We start from the raw sequence: 15,590 nt of genomic DNA, 5'->3' as shown, positions 1-15,590 counted from the left end.
GAGAGGTTAGAGTCTCTTCCCACAGCAGACTACAGAGAGGGTAGAATCTCTTCCCACAGAAGACTACAGAGAGGGCAACATCCAATATTGGACTGGTTCATCATTTTAATAGCTTGAAAAAGGTTTTCTTACTTCAATGTAAAGCAGGATTGTGGTGTCTGTCTAAGAGCATGAAACATCCAAAACCTTGTGATATGTCATCTTTCAAGATATATTTTCTGAGAAGTTTAAGAGGAGGCTTATGATATGGTAATTCACCATTGAATTGTTTTGTGTCATGTTTCATAAAGGTTATTTGTGATGTTCAAATGTTACCTCCTCTGGGGTTAGAGATACGCTCCTCTTCTTTTCCTCGTCCGCCGGCTCTGATTGGCTGGCCAGCTGGTGATTCTTATAGGTCAGCAACTTCGCCAGTTCCTCCATCTTAGCCAATCAAATCACATCACACTTTAGTGTATTAAAACATTTCTGTACAATTAAAAATCTAATTGGAAACAATTGATAAGCATCATGATAGATTAATATAGATCCCGCTTTAAATMAGGTGCAGCTTATAAAGGCTTCATAAAGCCTTCATGAACACTACATACATGTGCCACAAATCAATCATCTATAACTGTATGTCATGCTCTATAAAGGGTTCATAAATGTGGCATAACTGTGTGACATAACCACCAAWGTCAAATATGACATAAACCTGTGCTTTTTAAAAGGTGCCATAAGCATCGCTTAATAAAGGCTTTATGAATTATATTAAATTGAGGCTTCACAAAGCATTTATAACCATCTTGGTAGAGTATTGCAACGCCAGGATAGTGGGTTTGATTCCCGGGACCACCCATACATAAAACTGTATGCACGTATGACTAAGTCGCTTTGGATAAAAGCGTRTGCTAAATTGTAAATGTTATATTACTCTAAAACAATTGTAGGATGGCCCAACCTCTTTCCCTAATGAAGGTTTATGTGTTGGTCCACTAGATCTTCGTGTATTTGGACAGAGTGTCTTGGAAGGAAATTAGGTGTAACGTGACTAACGTGACTTCCTTCAGCACAACATGTCACCCTTTATAAAGCACATGTTAATATCACATTTGACATAGTGGGTTATGTCACATTTGACATTGGTGATTATGTCACACAGTTATGCCACATGTATTAACCCTTTATAAAGCATGACATACAGTTATAGATGCTGTGTAACACATTTATGTAGCGCTTATAAAGGCATTGTGAAGGCTTTATGAAGCCTTTATGGACTGAACATCATTTAAAGTGGACCTTATTATATAAACGATTAAAGAACAATAAAAGTGATTGAAAAAAATAATTAAAATAGCTCAAACTATACAAACTAATACAGCAGTAGTCCAGTCTAAAAATGTAGGTTATAATAGGTTGTACATAGAAACCTTATGCAATGGTGTGTGTGGGTCTATGCTTCTCTTCCACCAGGCAGGGTGGTAGTATCCTCTGTAAGCCCAGGGAGAACGTTTCTCATACACCTCGCCCTCCCCCAGGAGACGACTCTTCTCTGCCAGGTACCTGTCACACAAACACCAGCACAACCTATACTCAGTGCCGGTTTCCCGGACACAGATTAAGTCTAGTCGTTGGTCTCAAAAGCATGTGTCTAAAATGTCCTGTGGTAAAAATTGTTATGGTTGAAGATTTATAGCCTGGAAAAWATATGAATATATAGATACACACCTCAGAGCCTCCTGCCTATCCCTCTGTCTCTCATCCTTCTCGGCGTCTCCATGCCTCTTCTCCTCCTCATGTTCGTCCGAATCGCTCCTTCGTTCCTCGTCTTCCTCCTCTGAGGAATCCCCATTGCGTTTGTGATGCTTCTTGTGGTGGTACCTGTGAGTTGGTTTCCAAATCCTCTTCTCTCTCTCATCCTCATCCTCCTCTATCTTCTCCTTTCCATCACCCAGACTCCAGGACTCTTGGCTGCGTTCTTCATCTGGCTCCTCTCTCCCTTCTTCTGAAAGCTCCTCATCACGTTTGTGGTGTTTTTTGTGGTGGTATCTGTGTGTGGGCTTCCAGATTCTCTTCTCTCTATCCTCTTCCTCTGACTCTTCTGATCTCTTTTCTTCTGATTCCTCGTCCGATGAGTCAGCACCTCGTTTGTGGTGTTTCTTGTGGTGATATCTGTGTGTGGGTTTCCAAATTCTCTTATCTTTCTCCTCCTCCTCTTCCTCTGAAGGATCTTCACTGCGTTTGTGGTGCTTCTTGTGGTGGTACCGATGGGTGGGTTTCCAAATCCTCTTCTTTCTTTCCTCATCATCCTCCTTTCTCTTTTCTTTCTCATCGCCCAGACTCCAGGACTCTTGACTGCGCTCTTCGTCTTCTTCATCTCGTTTTTGGTGTTTCTTTGGGGTGTACCGATAGGTAGGCCTATATCTCTTCTCCTTCTCATCGCCCAGACTCCAGGATTCCTGACTACGTTCCCTTCGGGCTCTTCTCTCTCTTCTCTAAACCCTCTTTCGTCTCGTTTGTTGGTGTTTCTTTTGGGCTGGTACGATAGTAGGTAGCCTATATCCTTCTCCTTTCTCATCGCCCAGATACTTCCCAGGATTCCTGACTCACTCACTTGTCTGGCTCTTCTCTTCTCTACCTCTAACCGCTCTTCGTCTCGTTTGTGGTGTTTCTTTGGGGTGTACCGATAGGTAGGCCTATATCTCTTCTCCTTGCTCATCGCCCAGACTCCAGGAATTCTGACTACGCTTCCTTCTTCTGGCTCTTCTCTCTCTTCCTCTAAACTCTCTTCATCTCGTTTTGTAATGTTCTTTGGGGTGTACCGATAGGTAGGCCTATATCTCTTCTCCTTCTATCGCCAGACAATTCCAGGATCCTGACTACGTTTCCTCTCTGGCTCTCTCTCTCTTCCTCTAAACCTCTTCGTCTCGTTTGTGGTGTTTCTTTGGGTGTACCGATAGGTAGGCATATCGTCTTCTCCTTCTCAAATCGCCCAGACTCCAGGATTCCTGACTATGTCTTCGTCTGGCTCTTCTCTCACTTCTTCAGAAACCTCCTCATCACGTTTGTGATTGGGTTTCTTATGATGATACCTGTGCGTTGGTTTCCAAATCCTTTTCTCCTTCTCGTAGTTGAGGTCCCATGACTCCTGGCTGCGATCTTCGTCCTCCAGTGTCTCTCTCTTCTCCTCCACAGACTTCAGGAGGTCCTCAATGTCTTTCACGTCGGCCCCTGGTGCCTCAGGCTCAGGTTCATGTTCTTTGCCCTCTTCATGTGTCAGCACCTCATCACTTTTCTTCTCCACAGGTGCAGCATGTTGGGCACCTGTAGGAGGGGGTGGAAGAAGAAGAGACACTCAAAGGGCATTCAATAATGTGTTGACAATATCCACAGTGTCTACTACTTTATCATTGTCTCATGTTGTCCAACTCAAGCCCCACTGCAAGTTCCCCCTCAATTCAAACATTTCAGAGACAGAAGAGCTACTCGGAGGCACTGGCACTTTTTTCCAGCATTGCACTGACACCTGATTCAACTAATCAGCTACTCATATAGACCCTTGATTAGTTCATTTTGGTGACCATTGTAAAATGTCTCTCAACAATATATGGGAAAAGCCCAGGCAWTATCTGTCTCCCATAATAGCATATTTAAATTCAGCTAAGTAGAATTTCCATCAATACAGAAGCAAATGCTAATTTAGGTGTCTCTACTCATATCTCCTCAGCTGGTTGCCAGGTTGTAGCTCTATAGCTCTGTTCTCTGTATTAGCCGAAGCCCCACTGAGTCCTATGACCTACAGTAACCCTGTGTAATATTACTGTCAAGCGAGAAGGTCCACTCCTGTCAAAAATCTGTCCACACAGGAATACAGCATTAAGCAGACCGATAAGCAGATCACCTGCCTTCCAGCCTTTGGGACAATGACTCCCATTGTTAGGGAGGAGACAAGACCATCTCCTCATTATATACAGTACTGGTATCTCTGGTTGTACTCATTCTTTCACCATCTCTGCCTCCAGTCAACACGGGGCTGCATCTCAATAGTCTAAAGTYGCTTCATCTGCTCYTCTCCTTTCCTTCATTTCCATTGACATTACAGAGAAAGACAGGCAAAAGTGATTTATTGGTAGCATCATGGCAGACCAACATTTGACATTTTATTCATTTAGCAGATGCTCTTATGCAAGCAACTTACAGTTGGTACATTAATCTTAAAATAGCTAGTTGGGACAACCACATTTTCCCTCGAAAAAGTAGCTATCAGCAAAGTCAGTGCTGGTGGAGGGGCGGGGGATGGGTGAGTCAAGTGCACGTGTTAGTTTATGAAAGGCAAGTGCAAGGTTCATTAACTCCAGTCTTGTAAACAAACACTGACATCATATTGCTTTCACCGTTWATGAAATTATATATTGCTATCTTTTCAAAATCCTTCCTATATGCTGCCTTTGAAATACAACAATTAGTCATGTAAAGACTACTTGCCTGCTTTGAGAATATCTTTGCATTCCTGATCCAGAGGGTGAGAGTCAGGTTTGGTCAACGCCTTGGACAGGACCTCAACCAAGCACCGTGTTACCTAGAAAACAGTAACAAGCAACCTGTCACAACATTAAAGCATACAGTGCAATTTCCGTTATATAATAATGCTATTTCTTTTTAATATGAGTTATCCAACAAGAGACGAAAAACATTTTGCGTACCACATCCTCTCGCTGTCGTTCTTTTCCAACGGGAAGTGATAGATTTTCTGTAAATTATTGACAAAATGGGTCAGAATGTGGTTCTGTGTTGAAAATATCTTCTCCATAACTATATGATATTACATTACATTTAGTTTTGCAAAATAAATATGCGATATAGATGAGCAATTATAAAAACATTACTCAAGAAGATTAACAGAGAAAATGCACCATACAATGCATGACTGACTACTGCATGCAACTCTCTCTCTCTCTCTCTCTCTCTCAAGCAGTGGCGCTCTCCGTGGTGCTGAAACGCGCTACAATACACGCAACCCCTACAGTACACGCACAACGAAACACATTGAATTTACCAATAGCTTACCTGCAAAGAAATACGCAACCACAGCAAAAACAAACACAAGTTTCATCATAGAAGACTTAGATTTTCTCCCCGTAGAAATGACCTAAGAAAGAGCTGATAAATAAAGCAAAAAGTCTAAACACATCACCGCCAAGCCAGCTCCTGTTCTCCATCCGCGTGTGTAGGAGCGCTTGTGTGGGATCTGCTGCGGTAGCTGGACTCTTGTAGTCTGAGAAGTAGAGGGAGGCACASCATATATCAGGACTGAACTGGAAGAGGTGTAGGAGGGATGTGGACGTCACCTGCGTCATTATTAGATTAGATCCTAGTTAAAAAGGCAATAGCCTACAGCAAGACGTCAACAGTCGTTTTAATAAAGTGGTTTGAGGAATGCAACAACTGGCACCCCAATTCTAAGCTGTGTCAGTGGATTTACATCAGGCTAGTGGTCAGCAACCCAGAATTGGGTGCAAAACAAGAAGTTTAACTTCATTAAAGAAAGGTTCAGGCCASGAAATAAAGAAACCATTTCATCTCTCCAGAACATTTCAAAGTGTCATGTAAGTAGCTATCAGCAAAGTTAGTATTGCCTTCACAGCTGGAGAAGCCACAATAGAATAAATAAATATATGTTCAATATGACACTATCATTTCACAATCCTTATTACATGTGTGCAAAGCTGTCATCAAGGGAAAGGGTGGCTACTTTGAAGAATCACAAATATCAAATATATTTTGATTTGTTTAACACTTTTTTGGTTCCTACATGATTCCATATGTGTTATTTCATTGTTTTGATATCTTTACTATTATTCTACAATGTGGAAAATAGTAAAAAATAAAGAAAAACCCTGGGATGAGTAGGTGTGTCAACTTTTGACTGGTACTGTATGTCTTATACGTTTCAGAGACACTATGTTCAGTATATAGCCAACCATCTGAATAATTCATCAGAGCATGCCATTTAAGTAAGCAGTAAAAATTCCATAGGAGACAATAGTGCAGTAGGCAGGGTTTACAATATTGCACACATGTAGCCTAAAGAWTGGCAATGGTTACTGAATGGTATTCAACAGCATTTGCTGACTCTAAAATAAACAACTCCTTAACGTTCACTGTTCACATTGTATGGAATGCCTGTTAACTGAATTAATGTATTGATTTTCTCATATCTCATTCCGTATCATCTAATATCGTATAAATTAGCCGACCAAATAAACTAGTGCAATTTTTTTCAAAAATAAACAGGAAGTCATGCTCAGCGCTATCAGGAGAGATAATGTTGTGAAAACACCAGCGCATTTAAAAGAGAAGCATAAATGATTCAGAGCTGGTTGGCAGGAGAATGAGTGGGGGTTCGTAGTGATACTGTTTTGCTGGATATGTGATGATGATCTCTTGGTTTTCAATAGTTGAAGCCTCCTTTTTGATATATACTAATGTTCTGCCAAGTCGAATCAATATGCACCAATATAACATGTTCCAAGTCGAATATCTAGCTGGCTTATACGATACGGGTGATAGAGAGTTGTTGGGGAGAGAAGCAGAAAAATATAGAAAAGAGTGGTGGGGGAGAAAGAGGAAAAAACAGAGAGAAAGAGAGTTGTGGGCAGGAGAAAAAAACAGAGAAGAGAAGAGAGAAAGAGAGAGTGGTGGGGAGAAAGAGAAAAAGAGAAGTTGTGGGAGGAGAAAAAGAAAACAAGAGAGAGAGTGGGGAGAAAAGAAAAACAAGAGAAGAGTTGGATGGAGGAGAAAGAGAAAAACAGAGAGAGCGCGAGAGTAAGAGTTGGTGACAGATGGAAGGCGAGAAGAGAAACGAAAAGAGAAGAAGTTGGGCCGGAGAAGCAGAAAAACAGAGAGAGAGCGAGTTTGTGGAGAGAAAAACAGAGAGAGGAAGTCGTGGGAGGAAGAAAAAGAAAAGCAGAGCAGCAGAGAGATGGTCGGGGAGAAAGAGAAAGCAGAGAAGAGCTAGAGAAGAAGTGTGGGGGGAAAAGGCGATAAACACAGAGAGGAGAGCGAAAGAGCGAGCTATGTCGGGGAGAAAGCAGAAAAGCGAGAGAGATAGAGCCGAGTTGTGGGAGGAAAAGAGAAAAACAGAGAGAGAGAGATCAAGAGAAGTGGTGGGAAAAGGAAAAACAGAGAAGAGAGATCAGAAGAGTGGGTGAGGAGAAGCAGAAAAAAACAGAGAGAGAGCGAAGCGAGAGTTGGTGAGGGAGAAGAGGAAAACAGAGAGAGAGCGAGAGAGAGGAGTTCGGTGGGGGGAGAAAGAGGAAAACACAGAGAGAGAGAGATTGAGGAGGGTAGAAAGAAAAAAAGAAGAGAGAGCGAGAGAGAGAGTTGGTGGGGGAAGAAAAAACTAATAAAGAAAAAGAGAAGCATGAGTGTTGTAGGGAGCAAAATGAGAGAGAACAAAGAGCACGAGAGTGTGGTGGGGAGAAAGAGAAAAAACAGAGAGAAGAGAGTTGGTGGGGGAGAAAGAAAAGAAAGAGAGAGTTGGGGGAAAATAGAAGACAGAGAGAGAGAGAGTGTGGCGGAGGAAAAGAGAAAAAGCAGAGAGAGAGCAGAGAGAGAGTGGACTTGAGGAGAAAGAAGAAAGAAGAGAGTGTGACAAGGGAAGACTAAAACAGACGAGAGAAAGAATGAGTTGGTGGGGAGAAGAGAAAAGAGAGAGAGAGGTGTGGGAGAGAAAGAGAAAAAAGAGAGAGAGGAGAGAGAGATGTTGAGGGAAGAGAAAAGCAGAAGAGAATCAGACGAAGATGGGAGGAGAAAAACAGAGAGAGAAGATAGAGAAGTAAGGAAGCAGGAGAAAGAGAAAAACGAGAGAGAGCGAGAGAGAGTTGGTCGGGGAGAAAGAAAAACAGAGAGAGGTCGGGGAAAAGGAAAACAGAAGAGAGAGACTAGAGAGAGTTGGTGGGAGGAGAAGAGAAAAGAACACAGAGAGAAAGAGAGAGAGTTGGTGGGGAAAAGAGAAAAACAGAGAGAGGAGATTGGTTGGGAGAAGAGAAGAAAAACAAGAGAATGTATATTATGTGGAATGAAGTTCTATGCTATGCCCTCAAGAGGTTCCCACGCGAATCTCTACCAGCTCAGATGCAATGAATATAAAGGCATCATGCTCCAAAGGCTGTGTGTGTGGTGGTGGTTGGCATCCGTGCCTGTGTGTGTGACTGTTGTGCAGCCCTCATGTAGCATGTTCCCTGCTCAATCCCATTAATACTTCATCCATCCTAAATAGTGAAGGGGATATGGACAGGAACCCAAAGCATTCAGACAGGCACTGTCAACAAGCTTCTGAACTGTCCCGTGTACGCAACCAACTCTGGCGTTTCATCCCGATTAGCAAGGAAAAAGCACCAGGAACAAGAAGGAACCATGAAAGCCTAATGATGCTTGATCGTATGACCCGACGATACATCACTGGCTCATCTCTGACTCAAGAGGGATAAGAAGAATATGCATCAGGCCACTACAACAAGGAATAGTCGGTGTAGTGATGTTGGTCAAAGAACACTTGTTTTTGTTTTGTGTGAGTTCTCAGCTGAGTGCACTTTCTGTTGTAATTGAGTTGTTGAACCGAAGTGTACAGGTGCTAGGCGCGGCGGCGCGGCAAACTCGGATTCTTCAGCCTTTACACATCCGTATTCGTAGATGCGGCACATAGGCTCGAGACTGACTCTTGGTCAGAAACACTCTAAAGGTCTGAGACAGAGAGGGTGAAAATTAACTCCCACAACCGAACGCCCCTCTCATTGTGTCATGTCCTATTTTCTTTCTTCGTTATTTGGAGGAAAAAGGGGACTTGCAAACCGAAGAATCAACCATCCCACCGTGAAGCACAGTGGGGCAGCATCATTTGTGGGGGTGCTTTGCTGCAGGAGGGACGGTGCACTTCACAAAATACATGGCATCAAATGAGGGCGTGAGACAATATGTGATCATATTGAAGCAACATCTCAAGAAACCCATCAGTCAGGAAAGTTAAAGCTTGGTCGCAAATGGGTCTCCAAATTGAACAATGAACCCCAAGCATAGCTTCCAAAGTTGTGCACGAAATGGCTTAAGGACACACAAAGTCCAAGGTATTGGAGGCCATCACAAACCCTGACTTCAATCCTTATAGAACATGTTGTGGCAGAACTGAAAAAAGCGTGTGCGGAGCAAGGAAGGCTAACAAACCTGACTCAGTTTACATCCAGCTCTCGTCAGGGAGGAAGGGCCAAAATTCAACGTCCAACTTATTGTGGGAAGCCTTTGTGGGAGCTACTGAAACATCTTTACCCAAGTTAAACAATTTAAAGACAATGCTACCGAAATACTAATTGATGTAGTAAACTCCTGACCCACGAGAATGATGATTGATAGAAATAGAAAGCTGAAAATAAATCATTCTCTCTACTATTCATCTTGAACATTTCACCTTCGTAAAATAAAGCTGGTGAATCCTAACTGGACCTATAGACAGGGAATTTTGACTATGGGAGGATAAATTCAGGATATTGTGAAAAACTGTAGTTAAATGTATTGTGGCTTAGGTGTAATGTAAGCTCCTGACGTCCAAGCTGTATAACCAACTCCTTTCCCCTGTAAACATTAATTTTCATGCGCCTATTGAAACTGGGCTTTCTACTTTCACTCAAACATTGTTGGAAAGTTGCACCCCCGCCACTGTGTAGTGAAGGGAGACCAGGGGGCAATGTAACAGAAGGAGAATTGTAACAGTGCTTTTATATCTATTAATAGACATGTTGCTCGGTGGGAACCTATAAGACCCTCAGTAAATGTAACAGTTAGTACAGTGGTGAACCATAAGGGCCTTCAGTGTGAAGAACACGTTAGTACAATTGGTGAACTATAGGCCTTCAGCTGTGAGACAGGTTAGTACAGTGGTGAACCTATAGGGCCGTTCAGTGTGTGACAGGTTAGTAAAGTGGGTGAACCTATAGGCCTCAGTGTGTGACAGGTTAGTACAGTTGGTTGGGACCTATAGGCCTTCAGTGTGTGACAGGGTATAGTACCAGTTGGTGATCCTATAGCCTTCAGTGTGACAGGTTAGTACAGTGGTGATCCTATAGGCCTTCAAGTGTGTGAGCACGTCCTGACAAGGACAAGCCCGCAATTTTTTTCAAAAGTCCATGAAATGTAGGCCTACATTTGCACACCCACACATTGCTGCTCCTGTAGGCTGATGATAGAACAGCTATTTCCATGTTAAATATGTAATGGGATGCATTGTCTCCATTGAGTTGTGATGAAAAAAGTAGGCCCCACTCTGGTAGTCTAACAATTATAATCACGTAGCCACAGTCAGTGCTACTGGCCCATGTTAAAATCTGTAACTAAAACGGGTATCTTCAGTCGCAGTCTCATTCACACAGTAAACGCTCCACTTGGAAGTTCGCCACATAGAATTTCACAATGTTCAAAGTTTGGCGCCCGGCGCCCTGAAATTTGCCACTCAGTGATGGGAAAACACTTGAGGGAACATTGGGTGTGTGTAACCTGTGATCAGCCTCCACTACACCACTGGCCCTTTGTTGTTTACAAGAAAAGTGCACTTTTCTACAAATGAAGTGCGCTGGTATTATGGTTGCTGTTCTTTCAGAATCACAAACCTGGTCACACCACTGAAGGCCTATAGGATCACCACTGTACTATCAGATCACAAAGAGGTCACGAACAATGTAGTGTTGTTTGATGCACAAAAAAACACAGCAAAAAAAAAAAATGCATTACATGTCCCCTACCATTATTACAGAGAATCAACAAAGTATGCAACCCCTGCCTTTTGCCCTACTTAGCCTTATCAGCCTGTCTCAAAAATACAACACTGGCCTCCTTTAAGACAAAAAAAACCCTTTAACCCATAAGCTTGGGCTTTTCAAAGAGTCTGGAAATGTACATGTGTTGTGCTCTTGTAGGAAGCATTCACTCCCCTATGGCTGAATACCAAATGACTTATAACTGGCTAAATAAACTCACTTATTAGCAAAGAACTTGTACAAAAGTGCACATGTGGTTCATGCAGCTTCTCGCTCTGATCTTCAAAACGAGCACATCTACTCCAAGCCAGTTAAAGTCCTTCTTCTTCGAATGGGGTTTACCCCGGCGGTTTGGCACTCCAATGTTATGTGCATTACCGCAGCCCAGTCTGGACCGGCGTACCAGTGTTTAAAGTAAATGGCGCAGATCCATGAATATGGAAACTGGTCTATGTTGCCTATAGGCCTATCTGCAGCTAAATGATTGGTTAACCTTTCTGAATCCACCCATCCCGGATCAGGGAATAAGTTGTTCCATCAACAACGCTGAATAGCACTAGCACCACAGGTAAATAATATTCACCAAGAAAATATTCATTATCATGAAATCACAAAGTGCAATATGCAAACACAGCTTAGCCTTTGTTAATTCCACCTGTCGTCTACAGATTTGAAAATGCTTTAGCCACGCGAAAACAATATAAGCCGTTTGTGGAAGTTTATTTATCGAGTCGCTCGACAAAACAATAAGTACACTTAGCATCAGGTAACTTGGTCACGAAAATCAGAAAACGCAATCAAAATAATCGTTTACCTTTGATGATCTTACCGATTGTTTCCCTCACGAGACTCCCAGTTAGACAACAACAAATGTTCCTTTGTTCCATAGAAGATTTTTTATATTCCAAACTACCTCCGTTAGTTGGTGCGTTATGCCCAAGGACCCACTCCACCGGCAAAGAAGCGGACACGAACCAACACAGACAAAAAAGTTCCAAATTATATCCCATAATGTCCACAGAAACATTCAAACGTTTTATAATCCCATCCTCAGGTGTTTTTCAAAATATCTAAATTTCGATAATATAATCAACCGGGTCAGTTGGCTTGTCAGCTAGGACCTGGAGTAACAAAGTGGCTGCTTTCCCTTGTTTGCGCACAACAATAAAACCGAAACCTTGTCTAAATGACGTGGACACCTTAGGGAAGCCATAGAAAAAGGAATCTTGGTGATATCCACCTTAAATGGCACGTTCAAGGCAATGCCATAAGAAAGAGGTTTCCAAGAAAATGACAGGGACTTCCTGATGGCATTTCCTCCGGTTTTTCGCCTGCAAATATCAAGTTCTGTTTAACTTCACAGACAATATTTAAGACAGTTGGAAACTTAAAGAGTGTTTTCTATCCTAATACTGACAATTATACTGCATATTCTAGTTTCGGGGTCTGAGAAAATAGGCAGTTTGCAAATGGGTACGCCTTTTTAGCCAAAAACGAAAATACTGCCCCCAGTCAAATTAAGCCTCAGGTGCAACTGCGCCCCGGCGCAGCAGTTAGACGGAACAATTGCACCAGACCCCTATGCCCACTTCTTTTTCAGTGGGCATTGTGTTATACTGGCTTCCTTAATCCCCACTGATGTTATCATAAAGTACGTTGTAAGTGAGGTATACAATTATCAATTATGTAGGTTTACGGTTATGGCTCGTTCATTGTACATAATAATTTGTTCTTACTGACCTTTGGCTAAAAAATAACACACACTAGCCTATGTTTTGGAATATCATTCTGAAGGCAGCAAAGAGGCATGCAGCTCTCCAATGGTTTGGGCATGGAGCAGCCTCACAGAAGAAGCGGTAGGTTAGCAGGTACGGTGATAGGGTAGGTAAGGAAAAGACGTTTCCAACTGATAAACAGTTGTCTTTGAATGGATCAGAACCCACCCTTGACTTTTTGCCACATTTTGTTAGGTTTACAGCCTATTCTAAGATGTATTAAATCGTTTATCAATTCCTGAACAACAATACCCCATAATGACAAAGCAAAAACAGGTTTTTCGAAATTTTAGGCAAATTTATAAAAATAAAAAAATCTGAAAATAGTCACATTACCATAAGTATCAGAACCTTAACTCAGTACTGGGAAGCACCTTTGGCAGTGATTAAGCCTTCGATCTGTCTTTGGTATGATGGTACAAGTAGCTTGGCACACCTGTATTTAGGGAGTTCTTCCATCTGTATCTGCAAGATCCTCTCTCGCTTCCCACACGTTTCGACAGACAAAGCTGTCTTCATTCAGGGTATAAATGACAACACGCGGATGACTCATTTCATATACGTGGTCAAAAGACACACAGGTGGCATGTATCATTTGGCCCAGGTGTGGCCTGATATCAATGGTTAATTCTCATATATATGAAAAGAGCATATCCAAAAAAGGGTGAGGTGAACCTAGCCTAAGTCTGCGGTCCGAGAGCTCTGGAGCAAGGTTTTTCACATTCTTTAAGGGTCTTCGTATCTGCTCGTTCATCCTGTCCTCGAATCCGACTTAGTCCCCCAGTCCTGCTGCTGAAAACAACCCGCTCTGCTTCTGCATGATGCTGCAACCACCTCAATGCTCACCGTAGGAGCGTTCCAGGTTTCCTCCCAGTACGGGAACGCTTGAACATTGCATGGCCAAAGAGTATTCAATCTGGTTCATCTTCTCATCTCTCTCTCGTGCCATTCTCAATACCATAAAGGCCTAGATTGGTGAGTGCCTGCAGAGAAAAGGTGTCCTTCTGGAATGTTCTCACCCATCTCCCACAGTAGGATACCTCTGGAGCTTCTGTCAGAGGAGCCATCGGATTCTACTTGGCACCTCCACTGACGACAACCATTCCATCCCCTATTGCTAGCAGGGCTTCGCTCAGTTTGGGCCGGCGCGGCAGCTCTACTGGAAGAGTATTGGTGGTTCCAAAAATTTCTTCCTAAGAATCGATGGAGGCCACTGTGTTCCTTGGCGATCCTCAATCTGCAGAGACATTTTGGTGACCTCACTCCTCCGCTTTCCCCCAGATCTGTGCCCTAACACACAATCCTGTCTCGAGTTCTAGTGGACATATTCTTATTCGATCTCATGGCTTGGACGTTTTTTGCTCTGACATGCTACAACTGTCAACTATGGGACTTTTTTTATATAGAGACAGAGGTGTGTAACCTTTCCAATCAATGTCAATGTCATTTCGAAATTTTACCCACAGTGGATCCAAAGAAAGGTGTAGAACACTCTCAAGGAATCAATGGGAACAGGATGCAACCTGAACTCAATTTCCGAGTCTCTCATAGCAAAGGGTCTGAAATTCCGTGTAAAATAGCGATTCTTGTTTTTTGTATCTTTACAAAACATGCTGAAAAAACTGTCTTCCCCTCGGCGTTTCGGTCATGATGTGTACTGTATGAACCTGATGAGGAAAAACATGAAATGTAATCCATATTAGAACAAGGCTGTAAATGTAGACCAAATGTGAAAAGGGCGAAAGGGGGTCTGAATACTTCCTGGATTACATGATAGCAAGCTGTTTGTCTCTGTTGCGCTGTACTTACAATATTATGTAGCCAACCTAGTTTCAACGTGAATTAAATGTTTCCACTATCTACATTGGCCTAACTTGTGCAGCCATCCTCATTCTCCACATGGTGGGACCATACACACTAAAGAATATAACGCCGAGCGTGACTGCAAAATGCAGCCTAAATTGGTGCATTTGTAGCAGACAGACGTGCACCACTGAAGGGAATTTCCAACACAAACCTCAGTGATATGTGTTGCAGAACTTTGGCCTGGGCCCTGTATCAACATAGCACCACAGTTGCTTTTTTACCCCTCGCTTTTCTTGTTGTCGAAGGTCGATAAATTAGACGTTGATGTTATAAGCCAGAATGCATAAGGATGCACTGCTTTGGGTCAGAACACGCTATTTATGGATACAGTTTAAATATAGATAATTAGGAAAATGTGGCCTCTCTTCACATTTTAATGATAATTAATCAGTCGCACAAAAATCCACAATAATTAATTTCCTACTGGTTTACCCAATGCTAAAACCGTGTGTATGTCAGATCAATGTTTCATCTTATGTCGATCATAAGTCATCCGCGACGATATGAGTTTGTAAAAAATAGAAATAACGATTGATGTGTATAAGGCTATGGGTGTATTCAGTCTTGCAAACGGTTTTCTCCCCCCAAAGTTTTTATATCAAGTAAGCTAAAATCTAATCATATTTGCCCGTCCTTCTGCATACGTGTCCAAATACCAGAACATCACCGAACCACCCCGATTATCCACCCTTTTCCATGTAATGTATTGTTGTTATGTAATTATGATGCAATATCCCCTGTTTATACCCAGTTATTCCCCGATATGTCCCGAATGGAATGAGTAGGTCCTACTCCAGAAAAACTAATATCCAGTGTTATCACTTGAGCACTTGGGATGCCCTATCGTCCTGACAGCCTGTCGCCTCGCCTATCACTTGACTGTTGCGTCGCCACCCCATCTGGCAAGACAAGACGCGGCGCGCCGAGAAACGACGTGTTGCGCATTGTTCCTTGCAGCAGCGTTTAGACGGTCGGGGGGGGAGAAAGGAGGTCTGCAAGGAAACCAAGAACAGGCAACGGCGGAAACATCTGGCGAGGAAGGAGCGAACAAAACCAAGAAAACCACACCAACCTAGAGTCGACCCTCAACTATACAGTTGCCTGAGCTATTCACGATACTCGAAAGTAAGCCTGTTTGGAAACTATCCCAAATGCAACTGCA

At 42.6% G+C, this 15,590-nt stretch overlaps 1 protein-coding gene across 1 annotated transcript in view; it reads right to left on the bottom strand.

Annotated features, from left to right (window-relative positions):
• Positions 1-5,266, bottom strand: part of LOC112071073 (secretogranin-1-like) — a 14,551-nt gene extending 9,285 nt beyond the window's left edge. The window contains exons 1-8 of the mRNA XM_070439237.1: positions 5,050-5,266; positions 4,686-4,732; positions 4,468-4,561; positions 2,975-3,306; positions 2,736-2,833; positions 1,711-2,454; positions 1,413-1,545; positions 316-423 (exon numbers count right to left, since the gene is read on the bottom strand). Coding sequence (XP_070295338.1) covers positions 316-423; positions 1,413-1,545; positions 1,711-2,454; positions 2,736-2,833; positions 2,975-3,306; positions 4,468-4,561; positions 4,686-4,732; positions 5,050-5,098 — 1,605 coding nt within the window. The 5' untranslated portion in view covers positions 5,099-5,266. The remainder of the gene's footprint in view (positions 1-315; positions 424-1,412; positions 1,546-1,710; positions 2,455-2,735; positions 2,834-2,974; positions 3,307-4,467; positions 4,562-4,685; positions 4,733-5,049) is intronic.
• Between the last annotated feature and the right edge of the window lie 10,324 nt (positions 5,267-15,590).

This window comes from Salvelinus sp. IW2-2015, unplaced genomic scaffold, assembly GCF_002910315.2.
Source record: "Salvelinus sp. IW2-2015 unplaced genomic scaffold, ASM291031v2 Un_scaffold1510, whole genome shotgun sequence".
Classification (NCBI taxonomy): domain Eukaryota; kingdom Metazoa; phylum Chordata; class Actinopteri; order Salmoniformes; family Salmonidae; genus Salvelinus; species Salvelinus sp. IW2-2015.
The sequence above is the reverse complement of the archived record's forward strand: the minus strand, read 5'-3'. Positions and strand labels throughout refer to the sequence as shown.